General features: G+C 43.2%; 1 protein-coding gene across 3 annotated transcripts in view; it reads right to left on the bottom strand.

The window, feature by feature from the left end:
* Window positions 1–15,079: 15,079 nt before the first annotated feature.
* ENTPD3 (ectonucleoside triphosphate diphosphohydrolase 3) overlaps window positions 15,080–26,615 on the bottom strand; it is a 38,863-nt gene continuing 27,327 nt past the window's right edge. For 2 of the 3 annotated variants that reach the window (XM_027587623.2, XM_027587624.2), the window contains 5 exons: window positions 25,536–25,769; window positions 19,740–20,012; window positions 19,458–19,568; window positions 18,938–19,075; window positions 15,080–16,326 (listed from right to left, as the gene is read on the bottom strand). In XM_027587623.2, the coding sequence (XP_027443424.2) occupies window positions 16,090–16,326; window positions 18,938–19,075; window positions 19,458–19,568; window positions 19,740–20,012; window positions 25,536–25,769 (993 nt within the window). In that variant the 3' untranslated portion in view covers window positions 15,080–16,089. The remainder of the gene's footprint in view (window positions 16,327–18,937; window positions 19,076–19,457; window positions 19,569–19,739; window positions 20,013–25,535; window positions 25,770–26,615) is intronic. The other variant, XM_027587625.2, reaches the window with a different exon arrangement.

Below are 26,615 nucleotides of genomic sequence, written 5' to 3'. Positions count from 1 at the left end.
AATTTCTTTATTTCCTCAGAGTTATTATCACAATTGCAATTGTTTGACTTATTTTTCCGTTCACAGATAATAGTTTTGTACCAGTTGGAATAAGTTCCATGAGGGCAGGACCTTGGCCATTTTTTTCCTTTGTACAGTAGCCTCAATAAACAGGTAGTGAGTGAATTATTATTTAGGCCTTGGTATCTTGCTTTATAATTTTCAAAGCAAAAAGCATGAATAAGAAAGTTCATAGCAGCACTTTTTTTCTGCTAATAGCCCCAAACTGGAAACTACTCAAAGGCCACTAGCAAAACAATGGATAAAAGTTGTTAGGAATGGAGTCAACAGCAACTATAAGGAACGATACTGATGAATTTACACATAACACCGAAATAAGCCAGATACAAAGAGTATATGCTGTATGATTTCATTTATATAAAATTCAAAACAGGCAATCTATGATTGTTAGAAGTAATGATCATGTTTAACCTTGGTGCAGGCAGCAGTGGCTGGGGAGTAAGAGGCTTCTGAGCTGTTGGTGATATCTCAATCTAGGTGTTGGTTACACCAGTGTGTTCAGCTTGTGACAATTCAAATCTTTACTCTCAGATTTGCGCATAATCTGATTTGCAGGTCTAGGGAGGGGCAAGAATCTGCATTTAAAAACAAGCTCCCCAACTGGTTCACTTAAACACACTTGAAGAAATACCTTGGGATTCTCCAGTTACAGAATTATTTTTCTAAATTTCACTATCTGGGGCCGCCTGGGTGGCTCAGTCTTGAGTGTCTGCCTTCGGCTCAGGTCAGGGTCCCAGGGTCCCAGGGTCCTGGGATAGAGCCCCGCATTGGGCTTCCTGCTCGGCGGGAGGCCTGCTTCTCCCTCTTCCACTCCCCCTGCTTATGTTCCCTCTCTCACTGTGTCTCTGTCAAATAAATAAAATCTTAAAAAATAAAAATAAATTTCACTATCTTATCATGTCACCCCTGTTTAAAGTTCTCCAAATGTTCATTTTTATCCCCTATTCTACAGGATAAAGTCCAAACTCCCTAGCCTGGCATTCAAGGACCCCCAAATCTCACCCCAACACCTTCCTAGGTCCCCCCCCCCCCCGGCAATTCTGCATCCCTCACTCCTAATCCCGTTGTAGCTGTAAGTCTCGCGGCTACTCATGCAGTTGTGTCCCCTCTTCCGAGGATATGATCCCCACTCTCCCTGAAGAATGACACCACGTCCATGAAGAAGCATCTAAAGACCCCCTCCCCAAGCAACTCCAAGGAGGTTTTCAGATTTCTTCGAAGCTCCATTAAAATGGGTAGGTAAGTCCACCTAAAACTTATGTACCTCGCGAGGTGGCGGGCGTCCAGGAATGAGCAAGAAAACCTGCTCAGCGGGGAGTCTGCTTCTCCCTCTAACCCTCTTCCCTCTCGTGCTCTCTATCTCTCATTCTCTCTCTCTCAAATAAATAAATAAAAGAAAATAAAAAAAAGAAAATCACCAGCTACAGACTTCAGAAACCAGACGACCAGACCAAGCGCCCAGCTCAGGTTGGCTGGGTACGCCCCTTCCGGGACCCCCAACGGGCTCGTCCAATCACCGGGAGGAAGGGCAACTTCAGGACCACACCAGGACCCAAGATGGCGTCATGGACACGCCCAGTAATTTATCCGGCTCCTCCCTCCCTTCCCTCCCTACGCCGTCCCTGCTCGTCCAATCACCGAGAGGAAGGGCTAGCCGGGGACCGTCCCTGTTAACAAACGTGGCAACCTGCAGGCACTCTTAGGCTTGGATCCTTCGCTGGTCATTCGCGTGGGCTGTTTTGGAAGCTATGTCCGTCTGAACCTGCGTCCCCCTGCGCTTGCTTATGGCAAGAGGTGGATGTGAGGGGCAAGGCGGGCGCCCCGCTTTGGTTTTCTGCCAGGGAGCACCGAGCAGAGAGGTAGCGCTGGTCCCGGGTCCCGGGTCCCGGCTGGGGGACGCGGAGGACGGCAGCAACACGCCCAGTTCCCCTTAGAGTCCCTGCGGGTGTCAGCGTGTCCAGAGTTGTACTCCTGTAATCAGCTGGATCCCAGAGTGCCTGTCAGCTTCAGCTGAGTAGCTGTGTCTCCTTTGTTTCTTTCAGTCACGGGGGATGGAAGCGTCAGTTTAGCAGACAAAATGTTTGTCGAGTTCCCAAAAGAGAAACCTAAGCCTGTTCAAGAAGTGAACCGAAAGCTACCTAGAACCCTGACTTCTTTCTTGTTTCTGTAACCTTTCCGAGATGTGAACACATCCCAGTAATGACCAAACTGGCATGGTAGTCATAAGCCTACCTGGCACGATATACTTAGAGTGGAAAAAAGTGCATGTTACATCTACTTTCAAAATTTTCATCTTAGGAGCCCCAAAGCCGAGCAAGACAGTGTCTCAGCCCAAGTAACATAAAGCCATCAGGAATAAACCTGTAGTCCCGCAAAATCAGGTGCGTTGATTCATTGTAATGAGGGAGACTGCACACCAGAGACACCATGGGTCATTTAACCAAACGAAGGAAAAGACAGCTACAGAATTGTGGACAGATGTAAAGTTTAGATGAAATTTAAATGAAACACTGTTTTGATAGGCTCGATGCAAAGCAGGACTGTGTAAAGGGGTCCACATCAGTCCTAGATAGCAAAATGGACCCGTGGTCCTGTGTCTGAGAATTTTGTGTAGAAACCCCTTTTCTGAAGCTTTGCATCTGAGTGGTTAATTGAAACTGTTTCATTCTTGGGGCGTCTGGTGGCTCATTCGGTTATGCGGCTGCCTTCTGCTCAGATCATGATCTCAGGGTCCTGGGATGGAGCCCTGCATCTGGCTCCCTGCTCAGCAGGGAGTCTGTTTCTCCCTCTCCCTCTGCCCCTCCTCCCCCTCGTGCTCTCTCTCTCTCAAATAAAATCTTACAAAAAGAAACTGTTTCATTCTGAGAGTCCTTGATTTTATTTTATTTATTTTTTTTTAATATTTTATGTATTTATTTGACAGAGAGAGACAGTGAGAGCAGGAACACAAGCAGGGGGAGTGGGAGAGGGAGAAGCAGGCCTCCCGCTGAGCAGGGAGCCCGATGCGGGACTCGATCCCAGGATCCTGGGATCATGACCTGAGCCGAAGGCAGACGCCCAACGATTGAGCCACCCAGGCGCCCTGAGAGTCCTTGATTTTAGAGAACAAAGAATAAGAAAGCAGTAGTGCTCAAAGAAGGTTATTATGACACTTTACAGATGTAGTATTGGTTGGCAGACATAATGTTTCTTTTTAACTTTATAATGGTCTTTATTTGTATCTTTTTTTTTCTGCCTGAAGGAAGAGCCATGCAGATTTTACTTTTCTCAGAGCTAATGTTTAGGTCACAGACATGCTGATGAGACATATAGAAGGAAAGAACTCTGAAGGTTTTATCAATGGCGAAGTTTTAGATCTTTTATGTTGTGGAGCAGGAGGTAAAGTCACAAACCACAGGTGACAGAATATTCTGTGATGAGAAAGATGCCCATCTTGAGGAAGACATTGGCCTATTAAATCATGGGGACCTTAGTAAGAGCAAATGAAGGGTTTTGTTGTTGTTGTTGTTGTTGTTTTAGCAACACATTTGTTGCCTCACTTCCAGCTACCAGTTCCCAAAGAGGTGAAGGACTCTGACATGGGTCAGGACTCCTGGGATGTAGCACCCAGCTCTTCAGCAATACAAGTTTGTCCAGTACTCCAAATGCCTGGATGGGGTGTTTTGTGGTCTATTTTTTGTGTTTAGCAACCAAAGAGGTAGTGTTGGGTTCTGTGCTTTCAAACCATTGGTCCAGTGTCAAGAAAATACTTGGGAAATATAGCAGATCTAAGGAACATGGTAAGGCCACAGCAAATGTGAAGGCTTCTGTTGCCTTTAAGTATAAGAAGGAGTTGACAGAAAGAAATCATCATGCCCTAAAATAAATCATTAAACTCCTTATTCTCCGTGGAAGATAGAATATTCCATTGCATGGAAAACTCACTAAGATTAGATATACATTCTCACATTATATTACAGAACTGGACCCACTGTTAAAAGAAAACGTTAGCTATGTGCTCTGGAAACAGCTGAACAATTGTAAAATGAACTGGTCAAGCTAATGGGCCCCTCAATCCAGAACAAGCTCCAGGAACAGGTAAAAGCAGATACATTCTTTAGTGTAATCATAGGTAGGAGCACTGGTATCTCTCCCAAAGGAAGTTTCCCCATCTTTGTGTGCTGTTTTCACCGAGTGCAGAAGGTAAGGTGGAACTTTGTTAAGATCTGATTGATTTTGTAGAGGCTGTTGACATGACTGAGAATCTCTTCCAGAGAACAGCAGCCTGGGGTTTACCAGAGGAGCTCCTGCAGGGTTTCATTTTTCCATCAATGACCAGCTGGCAGGGATTTCTGACAGCTTTCCCGAGGTCTTGTTCTTGACCTCTAAGATGTGGGAGATGGCTTCAGCTATTATTTGGTCCTATGCAGTGGAGCCAGTTACCAAGCTTCTAGATACTGTGGGCAAAGTCATGGACTTTCAAAGGCACTCTCAGAGCACTTAACCACTCTGCTGGGTTTGCTGCCTGAATGAGGAGGGGAAATCCTGGGAGGAGGAAGAGGAGTGGGAGAAAAGCATCAGAGAAAAATGCCAGGTGGGGCAGACTCTCAGAGTCTGAGCGTTTTCACAGTGAAGTATACAATCACCATCAAAGTTTTCCAGGAAATAGGCACCTACAGGGGTGCTGAAAGGCCGTTTTTATTCTATCAGCAAGTTTGACTTTACGGTGATGACGCTGTGTGTTGAGTACATCTTCATATACTAAATCCTTACCTCAGGCTGGATAGGCTGAGGCAGGCTGATACTGACTCCATTCACTTGTCTAACGAAGCCAACCTTGTCATCCAGAGGTTCCTGAAGATGAGGGGCAGGGGGACCCAGGCTTTGTGCCCAGGTGCAATGAAGTAAAGCACGAGAATTGAAGAATATCCTCACACTTTCACTTTCCCCATGATGTGTGGCCAGCAAGTTCCCCATAATGTCTTCATAGCCACAGGCCTCCAAGAGAACCACAGAAAGTCCTTGTTCATTTCCCCTTCTGAACCGTGTCATTTCTGAGGTGCAGGAGCAGCTGTTGAAATGCTTGCTGGGATTCATTGCTCAGTACCTCATCCCACACCATCTGCATCTGCTGGAGAATGATGAGCCTGAGGTGGCGCTGTATGAGGCATTCAAGGGAAATAGTCCCTACCTGGACCGGGTGTAGAGCAGAGCTGTAGAGGTGGATGGCTGAATGGATGGATGTTCCTAGGCAGGGGCAGCCATATAATATCCTTGCTGCCATACACTTGAACTTCATTTCCTACCCCAGCATCAGTACAGCCACTATGCTGGCCAGTATGCCTATTCATGTCCAATCTGCAGCAGGAGAGAATCTGAATCTGATGAGGCACTCTGGAAGGACAAAAGTCTTGTCTGGCCTGGCCCTGACAGGAATTCTTCAGGACATCTGATAGGCATCAGGTCTTGGGTGACCTTGACCCAGAGTGGCTGGCAGGCTCTCGGGATTGCTGAGCTTATAGTTGGTACTTGGAACTTGCCCCAGGGCTCATGTGTCTGCTGAACTTATTTCTGAGTTTTGCTACTTGATTTATATGATTGTTTTAAAAAGGCTTTCCAGTGTAAATGGAGCTTGCTCTTTTCCTAGGGGAGGTAAATCTTGAGAACTTTTAATGCGGTCAGGTTGAAGGACAGTCGCATAAAAAGCAATCAGGGGTGCTCAATATATTTAAAATTCAGTCACCGTGGTTCAGTAAAGAAAATAAAATTACGTGTGGAGTTCTTAAATGCAAGTGGCCTTGTATGTTTTCTTTACCTACTGTTATTAGACTAAAATTTTGCAGAGAAACCCTGGGTAGAAACCCAAGCATACTTTTTTTTTTTTTAAAGCAACAATATTTAATCATTAGTACAGTCAAGGAATCCTTTTTTTTATGGGACCTGAGACAAGGGAGAGGGAGGAAAAAGGGGACCTTAGAGAGAAGGGAAGAGATAGAGAAAGATAGCAAAAAAAAGACATGTACATAGTGAGGAGGCCATCTGGGTTCTGGCAGAGAGAAGCAGTGTGGTTTTGCTGGAAGAAACACAGGCTGTTGAATCAGCCCTGGGTTCACATCTCCCCTCTGTCCCTTTCTGGTTGTGTGATGTTGGTTGAGTTACTTAACCTTTTAATGGCCTTTCCTCTCTGAAATTGAGGTTTGAGAGCTCTCTGTATTTCCCTAAACATTGCTGGAAGGGTGCACTGGGGTAGAAGATGTGAAAAATACTTTGTAGATTATAAGTTTGTAGATGTGGTTAACTATCCTGGTCCTAAGAGATTTGTTGTGAGACCATCAGTCATTGATTCATTTATTTAGCAAGCTCATATGCACACATAATGATTATAGCTCTCATTTGTTGCTTACAAGTGCCAAGCCCTGCCCTAAATAAGGCCCTGTGGTCAGTAAGACAGCCTCCGCCCTCAAAGAGCTCTAGTTGTGGAATAGGTCTTCTCTGAGAAGACTGCTCTATAGCTCAGCGCTGCAGCCTGGGATGAATTCATCTGGTAGGAGGGGGCTCCATAGCCTGGGCAGCCTCTCCCTCAGAAGCGTTGGATTTGGTTTATTCTCACCTTTGTGCTCATTTGAGCCTGGGAACAGGGGAGGGCTTTTCCTCCGGCCTCGAGGGCTGGCAGAGCTCTGGAAGAGTGAGACAGGCCCACCCTCTGTGATGGCTGTGTTGGAACTCAGTGATATTCCCTATTCAACTGTAGAATGAGTTTATCTCAGAAAGGTCAGGCTGTCTGCTTGGGGAAAGGGTGGCAGAGATAGATGCAGGAGGTTTGTGGGGAGAGCTGGAGGGTTGGTTGGGATCCTACGGTGAGGCTGGTACTCTTGCTCCAATGGACAGAGTCATTTCTGAAAAAGTAAAGAGACAGAGACACATAGAATGGCCATTAGCTCCAGGAAAAGTACTTATGATGTCTTAGCTGGCTTAACACTTCAATACTTTGGATTTCTTTGACCTACGGTATCTCCTCATTGAGGGTCCTGGAAGGTGGGGAAATGACTGTGATGGGAGACCATATGCTATTGTCAACAGACACTTTGATGATGTTACCAATATTTCTATGACTCTGAGCAAGTTACATGCTTTCTCTCAACCTCAGCTTCCTTCGTGATAAAACAAGGATGACCGATGTCAACCTCAAGGGCTATTAGGACTAAATGAGACCATCTGTATCAGGGCTCTACAAACGCTTCTTGCAGAGGGCCTAATAGTGGATATTTTAGCCATTGCTGGCCATACAGTCTCAGCCACAGCTATTCAACTCTGCTGTTTTAGTGCAAAAGCAGCCAGAGATACTATGACAGTGTGATGGAGCCCATTTCACACCAGAAGTGTATTTTTATCCCTGACCGTGGTTCTGAAATGCAGAGAAAGGCAATGAGACTCCCCCTACTGAGAGGTCAAGTTCTAAGATGATTCAGAAGTGAGTTTTAGATAGACAAGAGCAAAGCAACAAAATCAGAGCCTCTTGGAACACCACTATTTTTTAGGAAGGAAGAGGGCAGGTGGCAAAATGTAGGGGAGGTAAGAAAACAACATGCAGACAGACTCTTGGTAAAGGTGTTTGATAAAGAATACAAATATCTAGTTGCATTCCTTCTTAACACTCCACTGTAAAACTGTGATGAGACTCCTTAGACACTGGGCAATCCTTGTTTATCTTCTCATATTTAAGGTAGGGGATGAAGTAAAAATGGAGGTTGTCAGTAGTTGACTCAAGCTTCACTATAGGATAATTTTACTGGGGAACTCCCCAAATGCCAACAACACTTTTTTTTTTAAGAGAGTGGGGGAGGGACAGAGGGAGAGAGAGAATCTTAAGCAGGTTTCATGCCCAGCATGAGCCCGACATGGGGCTCAATCTCAGAATCTTGAGATCATGACCTGAGCTGAAAACAAGAGTCGGATGCTTAACCTTCTGAGCCACCCAGGCACCCCACCAGCAACACATTTTGTCCTTCATGGGCTGCTTGGATTCCCCATAAAAGAAGGCTTTTCCAAAGTTCTGCCTGGAGAGCAGGGGTAGCCTAGAGCCCCCAGGGTTAATGGGGGTAGAGGGCTTGAAGTCTAAACACTAAATACACCCCAGTTCCCTTAATCCTGCTGTTTGGGGGTATGATGCCTCCACCCTCAACTGATTTGTGCCTTTCAGTTCCTCTGCCTGCGCTAGGGCGAGGTAGTCTCTCATCAGCAAAGAGCAGGAGAAGGGATCCAGGGAGCTCCTACTTCTCAAACAGCTTTAAACTAATCATGTTTATTTTATGCCCACCAACCCAACTTCCAGCCGTACCTAATCCACAAATTCCTGAGATTTTTGAGGATGCTACTATTTAATTGGTTGATTCTTAATTTCCTCATTGATTTAGGTTAGGATTTCTTGGGTCTGCTAAGTCAATTACCCCTGGCTGGTCAGCATTTCAGGCGCAAAATGTTGTTGCTGCCTTCTTTTCTCCTGTTCTCCCCATGCATGTGGATTTGTGCTGGTATGGACAGCCTTCTTCAAAAGCAGTCTGGATCCTAATCTTCTCCCTGCTAAACCCCTTTCCTCTGCTGTTTTCAAATCTGTTAATGGCCACCCGGTACTTTCAGTTGTTGAGGCAAAATTTTAGAATAATTCTCGAATCCTTCTGTCTCTCACTCTACATACACCAGCAAATCTTGTGGGCTCTATTTTCAAATATATGCAGGATCTGGACATTGCTTACAGCCTCCACTGCTACCACTCGGTCCAAGCTACCAGCACCTCTCATCTGGATGATTCTAATTGCCTACCAATTGATTTTCCTGTTTTTGCCCTTGTACCCTTCACTTTATTTTTCTCACTGCAGCTAGAGAGTAGACCCTTTAAAACAGAAGCCAGGTGTCCTTCCTTTGTCCAGACCCTCCAGTGGTTTCCTCTTGTCCTGTCTACTTCCTGTTAACTCTTTGACTTTATTTCCTACATCTTCTAGTTCCTTCTGCTCCAACCACACTGGCCTCCTCTCTGTATCTTGAACATGTTCCTACCCCGGGGCCTTTGCACATACTGTGTCCCTTGCTTAGAATGCTCTTCCACCAGATATTCAAACAGCTGATTCCTTCACTTTCTTCAAGTGTCATCTCATCAGAAAGGACTTTCCTGGCCTATTTACATGAAGTAGCAACCCCCATCTCCTGCTTCTGGCACTCTTTATCCCCCATACCCCACTTTATTTTTCTCTGGATTAGTTACAAACCCCTGTACATTATGTACTTAGTTTCTTAGTATCTGTTTCCCCCACTAGAATGTCAGCTCCGTAAAGGCAAGGATTTTGTCTGCTTTGTTCATTGGTATAGCCAGAGCACCTAGAACAGGATCTGACTTCAGAGGACACACTCCATTAATATGAATGAATGAATGAATTGAATAATTCTATTAAAAGAAATTGAGTCACAGGGAGCCTAGGAAGTTTAGGTCAAGGTCACTCAGCAATGAACAGCAGAACTGGGATTTGAACCAGGTTTGTGTGGAGCCAGAGCTTGAGTTCCTAATAATTTTGATATTTGGGAAGAATTTTTAATGAGGTGTGAAGGTGCTGATGGTGTAACACTGAAAGAGGTAAGATATAGTAACTCCAGCATGATATTAGCTATGTAAGAATGTGTGGAGAAAAAGATCCAGAAAGAAAAATATCAAATATAAAGCAGTGAGTTTCTGAGTGTTTTTAAAAGTATATTTAAAACATTTTTATTGTAGATGATTGTGAAGTACAGGCAGACAGAAGTACAAATCAGATAGAATAGTATAATGAACCTCCCCTGTACCTATCACCCCAGGCTCAAGCACTATCAAACCATGTGCCAGCCCTGTTCCATTTACTCACAGATGCGATGGTCAATTTTATGTGTGAACTTGGCTAGACTACAGACCCTAGTTATTCATTAATCTAGGTGTTGCTGTGAAGGTTTGTAGATGTGATTAAAACCCATCATTAGATGTTTTTAAGTAAAGGGGGTTATTCTAGATTATCTTGGTGAACCTGACTAAATCAGTTGGAAGACCCTAAGAGCAGAGCCAAGGCTTCCCTGAGCAAGAAGAAATTCCACGTGTAGTCTTTGCACATACTGTGTCGGTTGCTTAGAATGCTCTCCCAGCAGGTGTTCAAATGGCCGACTTCTTCACTTGTGGACGGAAGCGTTAGCTCGAGCCCTTCCTGACAGCCTGCCCTGTGGATTTCAGACTTGCCTTCAGCCCCCATGATCACATGAATCAATTTATTGCAAAACCAGTACCTTCACATATATCTCCTACTGGTTCTCTTTCTCTGGCTAAACCCTGACTGATACACCAGATACATCATTTCATCTGGAAATAGTTTAGCAAGTATCTAAATGGTAAGGATTCTTGAAAAACAAACAAAAAACAACCCACAATTCCATCATCCCCCCCAAACAAAAATTAAAAGCAGTTCCTTGATATCATCAAATGTTCAGACCTCCAGTTATCACATTATTTTATAATACTAAAAATATTTCTCAGCTACTGATTTTTGTTTAGCATCTTTAGTGAGGCGGAGAAAAAGAAATCGCAGTGGGGGAAGGAATTTCTCCTTGGCGCCAGCAGAGGGCCTCACGTCTCCTGTGTTTTCAGAGGAAAGACGTTTGTCTGGTTTCTCCTGTAACCTCAGTCCCTCAGCCCAGCGTTTAGCACATAGTAGACTTCTGGAAAATGTATGGTGAGTGAATGAATGAATAAGTAAATGGGTGAAAGAACTACTTTTTAACTTGTATTCGTAGGCTATACTCTGTGTCAGACACTGGCTATGTGCTATGTTTTCTCTTTTCTTATAACCATCCCATGAGGTAGGTATTATCCTTATTTTATTTATGAGGAAATCAGGGCTCAAAGAAATTGAAAGGCTTTCTGAAGATCATAGAGGTAGAAAATCTTTGAGTTAACCTAGATCTATGATTTTATTTTATTTTTTACTTTATTTTATTTTTTATTTATTTTTTTATAAAGATTTTATTTATTTATTTGACAGAGAGAGAGACACAGGGAGAGAGGGGACACAAACAGGGGGAGTGGGGGAGGGGAGAAGCAGGCTTCCCGCTGAGCAGGGAGCCCGATGTGGGGCTCGATCCCAGGACCCTGGGATCATGAGCTGAGCTGAAGGCAGATGCTTAACGACTGAGCCACCCAGGCACCCCTATTTTTTATTTTATTAAAAAATGTTTTTTAAAGATTTTATTTATTTTTTTGAGAGAGTGAGTGAGAAAGCATGAGCAGGATCAGAGGGAGAGGGAGAAGAAGATTCCCCACTGAGCAGGGAGCCCGACGTGGGGCTCAGTCCTAGGACTCTGGGATCGTGACCTGAGTTGAAGGCAGATGCTTAACTGATGGAGCCACCCAGGCGCCCCTATAATTTTATTTTTTAAATGTCATACAAGACATATGCAAAGTGTATACATGGTTGGAAAAAGGGAACACCTGTGACTGCTGGCTAGTTACAGAACATTCCTGTCACCCCGGAAGCCCTGTTGTTGGGGACCAAATGTTTGTATCCCCCAGTATTCATATATTCAAGCCCTAACCCTCACTGTGATGGTATTTGGAAATGAGTCTTTAGGAGGTAATTAGGGTGAGATGAGGCCATGAGGGTCAGACCCTCCTGATGGGATTGGTGCCCTTAGGAGATACCAGAGAGCTCACTGTCTTTCTCCCCACACGAGCACAGAAGAAAGGCCAAGGGGAACCTCAGTAAGAAGGCGGGCTGTCTACAAGCCAGAAAGAAGCCTCTCACCAGGAACTGAATTGGCTGGCACCTTGGTCGCAGGCTTCCTGGCTTCTAGAACTGTGAGAAAATGAATGTGTGTTGTTTAAGCCAGCTGGTCTATGGTACTTTGTCATGGCAGCCCTTTTACACTAAGACATTCATGTATCTGTTTCCAAACACTACCTCCATCTTCCCTCAAATTTAAGAGTAATAATTTCCTTGCTTTCTTTGAGAGTTGACTTTCTGTATTTAGTTTTACCTGTTTTTGAACTTCATATAAATGGAATTATATATATATATATGGCTTTTTTTGGTGACTTGCTTTTTATCCTCAATGTCACCTTGGTAAGATCTACCCATTTGAGCACAGATCTGCAGTTCTTTTGTTTTCATACTGTATGGTGGTTTCTAGTACAGATATATCACTATATACCCTTCCATTTTATGGGATAGGCATCTTGGCTGCTGGTAAAAACATTCTTAGGCATGTAGCCTGTTGTGCATTTGAACATGTATGTCTAAGGTATATACCTCGGACTGGAATTTTTGAGTCATTTGGTATGCATATCTTCAACTTTATTAGATAATATCAGTTTCCCAGAATGGTTACATTAAATTACATCCCCACCACAGTGCATGAGAGTTCTAGTTTTTCCACACTCACCAACATTTAGTGTTGTCAGAGTTTTTAATTTTGTCAAGCAATGGGTGTGTTATGTTAACTCATTGTAGTTTTAATATGCATTGCCCCCATCCATGAATGAGGTTGAGCACCTTTTCATATTTATTGGACAGTTTGATTTCTTTTTGTAAAACGGCTCTTCACAGCTTTTGCCCATTTAGGAAAATTATATCATTTGCCTTTTTTCTCGCTGATTTGTAGGAAATCTCCGTATAATCTAGAAACCAGTCCTTTATCAGTTATATATATTGCAAATACCTTCTTCCACTCTGTGGCTTGTCTTTTCACTCTTATAATGGTGTCTTTTGAGGAACAGATGTTCTTAATTTTAATGTAATAGAATGTATCACATATTCTCTTATTGTTAATGCATTTTGTGTAATGCTTAAGAAACCCTTCCCTTACTCAAGATCTTAAAAATTTTCTCTTTTCTGTTCCAAAACCTTTGTACACTTATCTTTCACACTTAGGTCTTTGACCTGCAAGTAATTTTTGAAAATGGTGTGAGGAAGCGGTCGAATTTCCTTTTTTTCCATATGGAAATCCAGTTGTCCCACATCTATTTTGCTGCTCTGACATGACACCTCTGTCATAAATCAAGTGTCTGCATGTGAATGAGTATGTTGGTCTACCACATTCTAAAGCCACACTCCTGTCTGCCATGTGATACTGCCTTTTTCTGTGAAGGAAATGTGACAGACATAATGGGCTTTAGATTCAACCAGAGCAGAATCTCAACTCACAGTCTCCACCTCCAAAAATGCTTACTAGCTGGGTGGTGTTGGCAAGTTATTTTATCTCTGAGCCCATGCCTTTCCTACATGGTCATTGTAAGGAATAGACACAACTTGTGATACCTAATTACCTTTATCTTTACTCATATTTCAAAGGTAAGCACTTGTTTTGGTTGGAGTCTTGGGGCCTGGGTTCTGTAGTATTAATTTTCTATTGCTGTATAACAAATTGCCATAAACTTAGTGGCCTCAAACCACACCCATGTATTACGTTCCAGTTCTATAGGTCAGAAGTCTGGGTGGGCTCAACTGGGTTCTCTGCTTAGGGTCTCAAAAGGCTGAAATCGATGTGCTAAATCTGGTGGAGCTCTTAACTGGAAGTTTATGCAAGTTTATTTTAAGTTTATGCAAGTTTCTATAAGTTGCTGGCAGAACATAGTTGCTTGCAGTTGTAGGACTGAGGCCTCTGCTTTCTTGCAGGCTGTCAGCCAAGGGTTGCTCTTAGTTCCTAGAGGATGCTCTTGGGTTCTTTCATGCCTGGCCTCCTCCATCTTCAAGTTAGCAACAGCACATCAAACCCATCTCATGCTTTGAATCTCTCTGACTTCTTGAGCAAACACTCTGCCTTTAAAGAGTTCACGTGAGGAGAAAAAGCCTACCTGGATAATCTCTCCCTTTTAAGGTCAACTGATTGGTGATTACATCGACAAATCCCTTTTGCCATCTAACAACGTAACCTCCCAAGTAACAGTAGGGGGCAAGGCGATGGGGACCATGTTAGACTCCTGCTTACCATAGTCTTACTAGATATGTTACTTGGACTGCAGATTTCATGATGGTCCATTTGGTAAGAATTTTTTGATATATGTTAGAAAACCCAAAATACTTCATCAGCTTATTCCAAGTTCCTGAATCAGCTAGAAACGTTGACTATGACCTGCCTTCATGGAATGTTGGCCCTCTACCCTGCAGACATATCTGTTTTTTCATGCAAACTCTTGGTGATTTGGATGCTATTTTTATCTGATATCTCCATACTTTATTGCCCACCCTTCTGTCCTTTATGGCAATAACATCAATCAACAAATATGTTGAGTATATTACATTCATAGCATTTATCCAAATCCAAGATCACACCTGACAAGGTGTTAGGCCTGTAGTAGGTATTTCTTAGAATTTTGTTGAATGAATGAGTGATGAATGGGATTCAAAAGGGATTTGCCCTTAAGAAGACTACTGTCTATTTTAGAAATAAGCCATATGCACACACAAGATAAATATAAGAATTTACCTAACTAGTATGTATGTCTGTATGTATGTATTCCCAACTAGTTTTTAAAAAGTGGTCCAGTAGATCATTTTGTGTGTGTGTGTGTGTGTGTGTGTGTGTGTGTGTGTGTGTAAGGAAAGCTTTGTGGAGGAAGCAGAGCCAAATTAGGCCTTGAGAAATATGCATTGTTTGGATGTTTGGGAGGATGACCCACAGGCGGGGTAGGGAGAATTGTGTGAGCAAAGGTGCATTTAGGGAAGGGAGCAACCATTCTGGGTGGGAATCAAGATCTGAGTGGCAGGTTGTAGCTTCACAGAAGTTTTGAATGTCAAATAAGATAGAGAAGTGTTTGACTCAGTTATCTCAAGGAGCCAAAGGTTTATCAAAGTAAAGTACTTCTACTTCTCTGGAATAAAGGTGATATTAATGCATAATTTTCTTAGTATACTAGGAAAGATTTCCTAAGAAATTTTTCCTCATTTTAAGAACTTCCTCTCATAAATACCACCTTGGGTTCTTAGGAGGAAAAGTACTGTTTGCAAGGTAACAAACACACACATTTCAAGTCAAAACAAAATAAGAGTCCTTTATTCCATATTCGGCTAACCAACAACAATCTGAAATAATGTTGATTTTTAGTTTGTCACCATTAGACTTGCTGGAGTTCTTTCTCATCCTTGGTAGGAAAGTGGTAAGCAAGGCTATCTGAGGACAGCATCAAGTACACTTGTGGGAACAGTGGGTGAAACACACACACCACACTGTCAATGAAGAAACAGCCCTAAGCAAACGCCTAGCAAAGGCAAAAAGATCTGTTACGTGGTAGCCTCACTAGGAGTCAATGTTTTATGAGAAGACCCAACCATGGGAAGGGCAGGTGAGAATGAAGACATACACACAGGCTGCACTTGACTGACCAGTGCCCTGAGTGGGAATCCCACTCTGGAAATGGACTGCAGTTTCCAGGGAGATTTTCTGTGTGTCTCTGTCCTTCAAGTTCTGCCTGTATGACAGAGCCTGGCCATAGCCACTGTCCTTGGGGTAAAGGAGCTTTCTCCCCCAGATACTCTATTCTACTAGTCTGAGGGAGCTCAATGTTTATGGGATTGCCAAATCTTAGTTAAGAATCAATGGGAGGAAGCCATAATGCAACATATTTAACTATGTTAAATGCTTCATGGGCGCCTGCCACCTTCCAAACTTGCCAGGAGGTGTTTCTGAGGAAGGAAAAATGCAAACTGAGCCCCAAGGTCAATTCTTCAACATCAAACTGTCATATTCTCAACTTACTCTTCCTCTAGGGCACTTGGATTAAAGAGCCTGACCTTGATGGCCTGTCTCTCCTCAGTTCCCCAATAGGTCAGTGAGTGGGTGGTAGGGTTTTTGGAGGAACAACGTATCCAGAACAGTTGGGGGACTCCCCAAGAGGTGCTTTGGTGTAAATCAGTCTTGGAGAGGCACATGATCTAGGTCTTTGACTTTAGGTGCACTTCCTGAAGATGGACATTTCGCTTGCATTGTCTGGTGCTACCCAGGCTGGTTCCGGGCAGCCCTCAGGCTCCAGGAGCTGCTTCACAAGGCTCACTCAAAATCTACTGTGTGGTCGAAGGCATGCTGGGAGCGCCTCTGCTTCCTGGACGAAGCATACAGGTACGCCAGAAACACCAGACACAGCAAGGCCACTGCTGTGAAGAAGGCAAGGATGCCCATAAAGGCAGGTGGGTCCATGGGCAGGTGGATCAGGGGGCTTTCGGCTGGGATCTGGTTGGTCAGGCTGAGCATGTAGCCCAAAGACCAGGCTATGCTGCTGTTCCCCACCTGTATGGTAGAAAGATGGATTAGTTATCAGGGTAGGGCTCGAGGTGGGAATTACACACATACACCACTGTCATCCTTATGAAACACCCACCAGAAACTGTGGCCTAATCTCAAAGGACTTGCCCAAGTTCAGACACTGCAGAGACTGGGCTAGAATCCAGGTCACTGAGACCCTACCCTCAGCACTGTGGAGAAATCGTCAGAGTCCTCACAACCTCGTCACAGCCAAGTGGGATGATGGCTCAGTTAATAACAGTGGGAGTTTCTCTACTGTCCGGTACAGAAGTGTCTGTGGCTAAAGAAAGAGGGTAATGAGCAGTTTACTGAAGCCAGGACCAGTTTCTAAGCACAGGGGGTCAGTCTAAATAGGAAAGAGACTTTGTCAATTTCTTATGTTAGTTCCATCAGTTTTTGTTTCTGTGTTTTTATTAGGCTGTTTTACTAGATACAAAAAAGTTTCAAATTTGCAATCTTCAGAAGGAACTCTATATCACTATGTTGTATTCCTTTGTATCTTGAATGATCCTCCTTATTTTAAAGATTATTTGGTCAGATATTAAATAGCTATACTGAAATTTTTAAAAATTAGCTATACTGTTTTCTTTTGGGTAGCATGTTTGCCTGATAGTTAAATTTTTTTTATTTTTTAATTTTTAATTTTAATTTTATTTTACTTTTAGATTTTATTTATTTATTTGACAGAGAAAGAGACAGTGAGAGAGGGAACACAAGCAGGGGAGTGGGAGAGGGAGACGCAGGCTTCCCGCTGAGCAGGGAGCCCGATGCGGGGCTCGATCCCAGGACCCTGGGATCATGACCCCAGCAGAAGGCAGACGTTTAACGACTGAGCCACCCAGGTGCCCCTAAATTTTTTTTTTAAATTTTCAAACTTCCATGGCCTTTTGCTTAACACCTAAGGGTTTCTCTTACAAACAATATATACTTGATTTTTAACAATCTAATCTGACAATATCTGTCTTCTAACTGGTAGGCTTAGTCCATTTATGATTATTGTGATTATTGATATATTTGGACTACTTCTTTCTAATATCTTAGTTTTAAATTTTCAATTAGTGCTATTTTCCTTTTTCTATATTTTTTTCCTTTCTTGCCTTAAAAATGATATATAAATAAAGTCCACCTTTACAGGATGAGCATTTTAGGCCACTCTTGTGACCCTTTACCCTGCTCCCTTCACACTGGATATTAGCTATATTTGGATTTTGGGTTGTCATGAATGGACTCTTTTCCTTTTCTTTGGTGTAAGTTTTCTTTTTTCTTTTTTTAAATATACAGTTTAAGCCACCACATCATTTATTCTTCCTGCCTATATTTTTATAACATTTCCTGGATTTATTTCTCTTCTTATTTGTTTTTTTCCTCCAAAAATATTTTTGACGTCTCTGTGTGGCAAATCTTCTAAATCTTTTTATGCCTTCACGTTTGAATACTAATTTGGCTGTATATAAACTTCTTTTATTTTTTAAGATTTTATTTATTTGACAAAGAGAGACGCAGTGAGAGAGGGAACACAAGCAGGGGGAGTGGGAGAAGCAGGCTTCCCGCTGAGCAGGGAGCCCGACGCGGGGCTTGATCCCAGGACCCTGGGACCATGACCTGAGCCAAAAGCAGATGCTTAACGACTGAGCCACCCAGGCGCCCCTGTATATAAACTTCTTTACGAATAAAAGAAAGGGATTTGAAGGCTGGAATTCTGTATCCATCCAAACTGGTATCTGAGGGGACATCACTCTCCGTTCTCAGAATGTACTTTCCTGCTAATTAGATTCATTAGAAGCAAAGCGTAGAGAGTGCATGCCACCAAGAGTCCTTATATGTCTCCAGACAGTCTTATCTTTTCGTAGATGACTCAATTTTATTTATGTAAAAGTAGACAGTCACAGGCCTAATGCTGGCTATTGATTGGTTTAATCTAATTATTGCTAAAGCTAATATCAAACAGACTGACTCCAAGCTTTAGATCGGCTATTCCTGAAATGAGAAAATTCTCCCAAATCCCGGGAACATAGGCTGGGTGAACATATCAGCAAGGTTGAGTCCTGCCTGGAAACAAGGCCTGAAGGGTGACAGGTCAAACAGTCACCAGTAAATACAGTGACCTCAGGCACATGCCAGGAGAAGTTCTTACTTCATGCTGCTGTAAATCCCTAATACTCTCTGTTACCCTGACATCTGTGTAAAATGGAGAGCAGTTACTAGCCTCTTAAAGAATCACTGCCCTATTTAAATCTTCTTATCCAGCTGAAAAGTCTGATCCTTAAGATATTTATATATACACTCAACAAACATTTAGTAAACACCTTCTAGGTTTTCGCTCCTGTGCTGAAGATAATGAAACAGGTCCTGCGCTCGAGGAGCTCAGGGTCTGTGAGCTCTTGGCCTCTGATCCCTCACCCATGTGGAAGGGTCTCCAGTGACACCTCCTCTGGATTCTCCACCATCTCTTCTGGAAAACTCACAAGGGATTGAAGTCTCTTCAGTTTCCCCTCAGCAAACTGAAATCACCCTCTTAACTTCTACATTTCTTCCGCACCTATATACACAAGTCTTTCAAGAGGAAGAGGAGAAAACAACCTGTGCCTTGACTTACTTCTTTCTTAAAATGTATTTTGGGCCAGGTCTCCTCGGTGAATCTGTATCCATTCACGAGCAAGTGGTAGATATAGTGGGCTGAGAAGCAGTAGGAGCGGGCGTATACCTCGTCAAACCTGGGGAGCAGCAGCGGGAGCTGAAGAGGAGGTCCCAAACACATGAGGCAGGCACATTTGAAAATGCAAGTTTCAGAACACATTTTAAAGACTCTCATCCCCTAGAATTTCATAATACCATCACCATAAAATCATCCAATTGTATCAGATCATAATGAAAACACCCCTATGCAGTATGGGTACACCACATGCTGTTGTAACCATTGTGCCTATGGTCAGGACATTCATCCACAATGTGGGTATGAGGTAGTTTCCCTTATTATCCCATTTTGTGGGTGTGGTGAAAGCAGAACGGCATAAAGTCCCAACTCGGAACAAGTGCACACATGCACACAAATGGAATATACTCGGCTCCGCTCACTGTGTTGTACGGATGCTGCCCCTTTCCCTTTAAATACTGACCTGACTCCAGCTCTCTGAGCAGAAATCCCAGGTGCTTGAGTTGAAGGCTTTCAGGGAAAAGCTCCCCGAAAGATTGAAAGCACTGACTGTGTAGTAGAATCCTGCAAAAGCCTGGAAGGGGGTCGCACAGAAGGAAGTCAGTTCTCAGAACGCGGTATGTTATGGAGCTTTCAGTGTGGGGAATAAAAAAGTGGGAAAACAGGGCAGCAGAAGAGAAACAAAGGGGAGAGCTAAATCTTCAATGGGGGAAAAAAGGAATCTTTTGGTGGTTTTTGCTCTTACCACGAATGCCCCTTTAACTTTTGGCTGATAAACCCCATCAAAAGAACAGGCTTCTTGGTCATGGCAAGCTTTGAAGTCAAACAGGAAAGCCACCTTTTCCCTACACAGTGATGGGTCTCCGCTTCCTTCAAAAGTGATGATGTCATCAGGGTCATAATTTACAGGCCTCAAGTCTGCTGTGCACAGGCTGTCAAATATGTAGCCCCCAGTGAGGGTGGTGACATAATTCCGAGGGTAACAGGGGTTGATGATATTGGTTTTGGTGGGAGAATCCTGTAGGTACAAGAAGGAGGTGTCAGAAACCACTCTTTTGTGGAGGGCCAAAGTGTTTCCCTCTTGCAACTCCTCAGTATTGCACCCTCCCATGCCAAGAGAGAAATGGATGGAAAACACGCCATTTTGTGTCAGTGTGCACTTGAAGGCAACTCCCAGGTTGTCTTGAGAACTCCAGTGGGGGTGGGTGAACCTGCACCAGGCACAATGCCAGGCTCTCGCTCATATTATCTGACCCACTCCTTAAGACAGTCCTGGGAAGCAGGTTTTATGAAATCCATTTGTATGGGAAAACAAGATATGTTTAGATTAATTGATCATTTTGAATAGAATATCACCTATCCCCCTAACAAAATAATCCAAAAGGTTACAAATAAGTATATTATGAAAATTAAGGTTCCCTCCCAACCACTTCTAGCCACCAGATCCCCTCCCTAGAAGTAACCACTATTGACCATTTTTGTGATTTCCTGCCAGAGATCATTCTTGTATGCATATGCAAATATCTTTTCTTCTCCTCCCTCTTCCTTTTTCTAAAAACAATAAATCGTAGTACTCTATACACAGTTATTCCCCTTGCTTTTCCTACTTAAAAATATACCTTTCACATCTTTCCCATCATGCATGTAGAATGACCTCTTCTTTTTAGTAACTGCATAGCACTCCACTGTACAAATAAACTATAGAGGAGATTCCTTAGATAAGGAATATGAATATGAATATTTAGATGGTTTCCAATCATTCTGCATTATAAGCAAGGCTGCAATAAATATCCTTGTTACATATAAATCTTTGATCCATTTGTAATTTATTCGGTGTAAAGATTGTAATAGGGAACCTGACTTTACTTTTTTCAAATGACTATCCAATATTTTATCTACTGGTGAAAAATATTCTTCTTATCTTATACTAAATTCCAAAGTGTGTTTGGTTCTATTTATGGACTCCCTTTTCTAAGGAATTGGATTTGAACTCTGTCCAATTTCAAAGCCACTTAAGCATCTCCTGCCATAAAGTCTTGACTCAGACAATATTTATTCCAACTCTTTCAATTAACTGGTGTAGGAAATTGAGATACACAACAAAGTAATGCAATCATTTAACAAAGGCCAGTGACAGGACTCCACACATAAGCGTCTAGAAGACCAGCACTCATCCAATGTGACTCTAATGAGCATCCTCCAGAAGATCTTAATATGACTGAGTCTGTGGAGGTAGCAAACAGGCTCCTTCTGCTTCAATGGTATGAAAAAAATTCATGATTTTCAAAAATTGGTATGTCTAATTTGTAACATGTCACACCAGGGTCACCCTATGGCTGAAATATTGGTTTAAAGGGGGGAAAAAAAGAAATCAGTCAACTGGTTATTTAATTTCCCCTTCCAAATCTGACATACTTTTTAAGTAGTTAAAATGAAATAAATTATTTCTGGCTTGGCCTGCGGAAGAAGCAAGATATTATCAATTTCTGGCTTGGAACATAGAAGAAGCTCAGGAAAGATTATTTCTTTTTTTTTATCTTAAGATTTTATTTATTTATTTGAGAGAGAGCGAGCACGTGGATGAGCATGAAGTGGGGAGGGGCAAAGGGAGAAGCAAACTCCCTGCAGAGCAGAGAGCCAGATGTGGGGCTCCGATCCCAGGAGCCTGGGATCATGACCTGAGCTGAAGGCAGATACCTAACTGACTGAGCCACCCAGGTGCCCCTAAAGATTACTTCTATGCTCTTTTTGGAGTTTGAATGATTTGTGATGGCGTTCTTTAAATATAATTTGCCAATGGTCCAAGTTGCTCAGGCCCTCAACATTCAACAAATCTCCCCTGAACTTAGTATTTGCACGGCACTGGCACTAAAGGGTCAACCATTAGGCTTGAGAGCCAAGAAGTCCACTGGAAAACTGCAGCATAACTTGGACTTGAGTAAATCCCAACAAAAGTGGAAAAGTGGAGATAGGAACTATCTTCAATAGTGATGGAAACTATTAAAAGAACACACCAGGAAACTAATTTAAAAGGAAGGCACAGGACCAATAATGAAAACTATGTTTTATTGAAGGATACAAACCAAGAACTAAATAATTGGAAGGATATTTTATAATTCTATAGGGGAATTCATAATATTATCGATTAGCCAATTTTTTACCAAATTAATTTTCAGTCAATGCAACTGCAATCATAATTTCAATGAAAAAAGTTTTCCTTTCTGTTACTGCTTAAAATGATTTTGAAGTTCAGAATAAATGTCTGAGACTAGAAAAACAAACTACTGCAACTAGAATAATTGGCTCAAGAATGGAAAAATGGATGAATAGAACGGGAAATCCAGAAACAGATCTTCCTTATCTAAGGACTTATTACTAGAATATCCCAGAATCCCTGAAATTATCAGATTGCAAAGAGTCATCACAACTTTGTTGTTGGGAATTTGGATGGTTTTTAATTTTGTTGGAAGATTGCCTATTTATCCACTTATATAAAAAATATACCTACCCTTCGATTCTATCCTACAGAAGCAAAATCACTATTTCATAAGGTTATATGCACAAGAAGCTTTACTGGATTATTATTGCTGCAACAAAACAGGACATAGCCTGGTGTCCATCAGGATAGGAATGGTTGACAAATTGTGAAATACTAGAGGGTAAAGAAAATAAGTTAGATATCGATCTGGAAAGTCTAGAACAACGTATCAAGCTGTGAACAGTGAAGATATTTGGTGAATAGGGTTGGAAAGAGATTTCTTTCATTGTTACTTTAATATGTTTTTTGCATAGTTTGACTTTTTACAATAAAAATGTACTTTCTTTTATAACAAAATGACCAATACAATTTTTCTTTTTAAATAATGGTACTTGGAATATTATGTGTCTATAAAAATAATAATTTCAAAGGATATTGAACAACACAGGAAACTGCTCATGGTATATTGTTAGGTAAAAGAAAAAGCTGGATATAGGGGTGCCAGGGTGGCTCATTCATTAAGCATCTGCCTCAGCTCAGGTCATGATCCCAGGGTCCTGGGATCAAGCCCCACATCAGGCTCCCTGATCAGCGGGAAGCCTGCTTCTCCCTCTCCCACTCCCCCTGCTTGTGTTCCCTCTCTCGCTCTCTCTCTCTGTCAAAATAAATAAATAAAATCTTTAAAAAAAAGCTGGATATAAAGCTATATATGCCATATGAAGCCAAATTTGTAAATACACATATTCGTGCATGAAAAAAAATAACTGGAAGAAAATGCAACAGTATGTTTAAGGTGGTTAATTCTAGGGTTTTTTGTTTTGTTTTATTATTTATATTTTTTGGGTCTGCTTTTCTAAATTTTTTCATTCAATGTGTCTTATTTTAAAAACAAAAGAAAGAACTTTCTTAAATAGAGGGGAAGAAGGACCATGAATGCACATCCCTAGCGTCTAACAGGCTGTCAGAGACTCCAGCCCTGGGGCAACTGGAGGCTTGTTCATACAAAAACAGTTTGCAAGGCTTATATTCAGGTATCATTCTCACCACACTGTGAGAGATGAGGAAACCAGACCCAGACTGGTGGAATTTACTCAGCCAGTGTTCATGATGTAGTCATCTTGGTGAACCTTCTAAGTCGGGGCTTGGTAACATGTATTTGGCACACAAAAGTACTGGTCAGGCAGGTCTGGACATGCATTTGTGGGTGATCCTCAGCACACCTGGATCCTTCCCGTCACCTGAGTCAGAAGGCTTTGAGGGCAGAGCCATCCTCTCAGGCATCCAGAGGTTACCAAGCAAGTTGGAGGGCTGCCCCCGTCCCTGTGAGCTGACTGGCCACAGTAGAGCCTGGGGTCTCCCACACTCTGTCCCTAGGCCTGGGCTCACACCTTGAGACCTACGTTCTCAAGCCCAAATGAAACCTCAGACAGGTGGAGTATTTGCTTCTCCACCGTAGATTCTTGGATAGTCATTCTTTAATAAACATTATAAAAATAAAAACCACACACACAAACATTCCTCAGGGCCAGCCAAATTTAAGAGGTTAGCTTCTCTGAGCTTCACTCACCCTGGGAAAAGGATGATTTCACCTGCCCCCTTTCTCCTGTTCCAAGTTCAGAGGAGACCCTGCCCTCCACCCTTGTCAAGACTAGAGCTGGAGGGAGGGGCTTTAAGCATAGCTAGAAATGAAAGGAGATGGGGAAAAGAGGTGTTTCCAGAACTTCTGTCTTGGAAAGAAGCATCTTGGCTGACGTACGTTAGTAAGCAAGTGGGGAGGAGTGTTGGTTATGGAGACCTTGCTAGGGAGGACTGATAGGGTTCCCTGTGGGGTTTGGCTTGGCCAAGTGGGTGTGATGTGAGTCTAGGGTGGGCACTGGGTCTCTTGAGCCCCAAGAGCTGCCTGCAGGATCCCCCACTCTGTCCTTCCCAGGCAGTGCTCAGCCTCTCCCAACAATGCCTGCCACATGCATGTGTACTGAGGCTCCAACCTTTCCTGTGAGGCTCAAAGAGAAGCTCTGGGGAGCAGGCCAGATCTAGAGAGTGAATTCTCACACACACCCCTGCATGACTACTCGGTAAATGCAGGGGTCTGAAGATGTCAGTTTTGCTGATGGCACTTTGGTTAGCCAGACCATTTTTCCCTGCAGGCTAGTGGCTGGGGGAATACTGCTTCCTTCCTTAATTGCCGAAGTAGGTGGGAGGGGTGGGGGTTAACCTATGGTGCTGTGTCCACTATATTCATAGGCCAACCCAGCCCTTGTCGCCTGTCCCTGGGTCTCACCAGAAGCCAGGATCTGTGGCCTCTGGTTGGCCTCATGCCCCTCTAGGTGGTCAAAGTCAAAGTCCCTTTCCTTCGTCTTCATCTTCCCTTCTTAGCCATGCATGGCTGAGATGGATGTCCCCTGAGCACTGGAGTTTGGGGTCTAGGGTCTCATCCACGGAGCTTGTGCTTGCTGACACACACCACACTAACACTAGTTTACCTCAGTGACAGCCTTCCAGCTGATGCCTGAAGTAGCCATCTGTGCCATGGAACAGTTACTGTGTGAATTACTGACCAATGTGATGGAGTTCTGTTACTCCAACATCCCACCATATAAAGGGCATCAAACCTAACTAATATAGGCCCATCTAAAAGGAGGCTGAGCCCAGGGAAGGCTCAGTCCTCTCCCCTGTCAGCAAGTATATTTCTCTTGGTACCACTTTTATTATTTTGTCTGTACTCAGGGGAGTCGCAAAATTCCCAGGCTTATTTAGCTATTGGTTTAAAACAGTTTGTGTCCATAAAGGGATCCCAGGTCTTGAATCATTTACAAAACATTTGGTGCCCTGGAATTTCCCTAGACTTCTGACTCAAATTCACTGGAAGTGGTCAATACAACAGAGAGAGAGAGAGAGAGAGAGAGCTTGGACCCCCATGAGTAAACTGGAACATGCTCTCATTTCTATCCACGTTCTAATTGGAGTGGAAAGGACAGACCCCAGAAGCCAAGGCCCCCTCCCCTCAAGACCCCCAGGGAACACCTGCTGTCCCCCCTACCTCCCCCGCCCCGGCTCAGGTACCTGAACGAGTATTGCCAGAAACCTCTTCTCAGCCTCGTTCCGGCCGTAGCACTGGAAGCTATGGGTGTAGAGCGTGTACACATAGCCATACAGGGACACTTTCATGATGTCGCTGGTGTTCAGCCCTACCCTCTCTCCAGCCGCAAAGGATATTTGGGTGGAGGCACCACCTAAATCCAGGGCACCTGTGGTCTCCACTCCATTTGGATGCACCCACATATGCCACAGGTTCTTCTGCACAGTGGGAAAAGGAAGCAAGAGAAAAGTCGAGAGGCACCATCTCTGTTTGCCCAGGGCTCTCCACCCAAGACCCATCTCTTATTGCTAAGAAGTATGACATGGGGAACATTCAGGGGCCAACTCTCTCCTTTATTTCAAGGGTGGTGAACTCAAATGCTTTCAGAGGCTGGGCAGGCAACATAAGTGAGTGAAGCAGATTAGGTGTTGACAATAGGGAATGGTGGGGACTGTGGCAAACTGGGGACCACATGAGCTACACTCTATTCCAGTTAGTTGTTGTCATGTGGAATGTGAGTTCATTGTGACCAGTGCTTCCAATTTTGGGGGTGGGGGTGGGGGTCCGGACAAGCTATAAATGTGGATTTTTATGTGAAATTTCCAAAATATTAATTGTTGGCAATTAATTAAAATTTAAGAATATATTTGAGGGGGAACAACACAGGTGTTGGGCTGGATATGGTTTATGCCCTCTGTAACATGGTGATTATCTCTTGGAGTTGGCTTTCCTTTGAACAAGGGGCAGGGCATGTGGGGACTGCAATATAAGGGACCCGGGGACACAGGATGGGTTGGGAAGCCTGAGGGCTCCAGAAATTTCAGGGGGCTGTGGAGCTTTGGGAAGGGTCATTCTCCAGCTACCCTTCAAAAGACCCATAGGCTTTAGATTTAGGTCCCCCCCCACCTCCAATTTCTTATTAGTTAGTTAAGTGATAATATTCCCTCTCCTCTGTGCATTTGGTCCTGCTTATGATACAATGTTTTTGCCCCAGCTATATGTGTCTTTTCTTGGCTATTGTTTCATAGGTGTTTCCTTAATGCATTATATGATAAGGATGACAC

Source organism: Zalophus californianus, chromosome 1 (assembly GCF_009762305.2).
Source record: "Zalophus californianus isolate mZalCal1 chromosome 1, mZalCal1.pri.v2, whole genome shotgun sequence".
Classification (NCBI taxonomy): domain Eukaryota; kingdom Metazoa; phylum Chordata; class Mammalia; order Carnivora; family Otariidae; genus Zalophus; species Zalophus californianus.
Note: the sequence above shows the minus strand (reverse complement) of the source record. Positions and strands in the feature narration are given on the sequence as shown.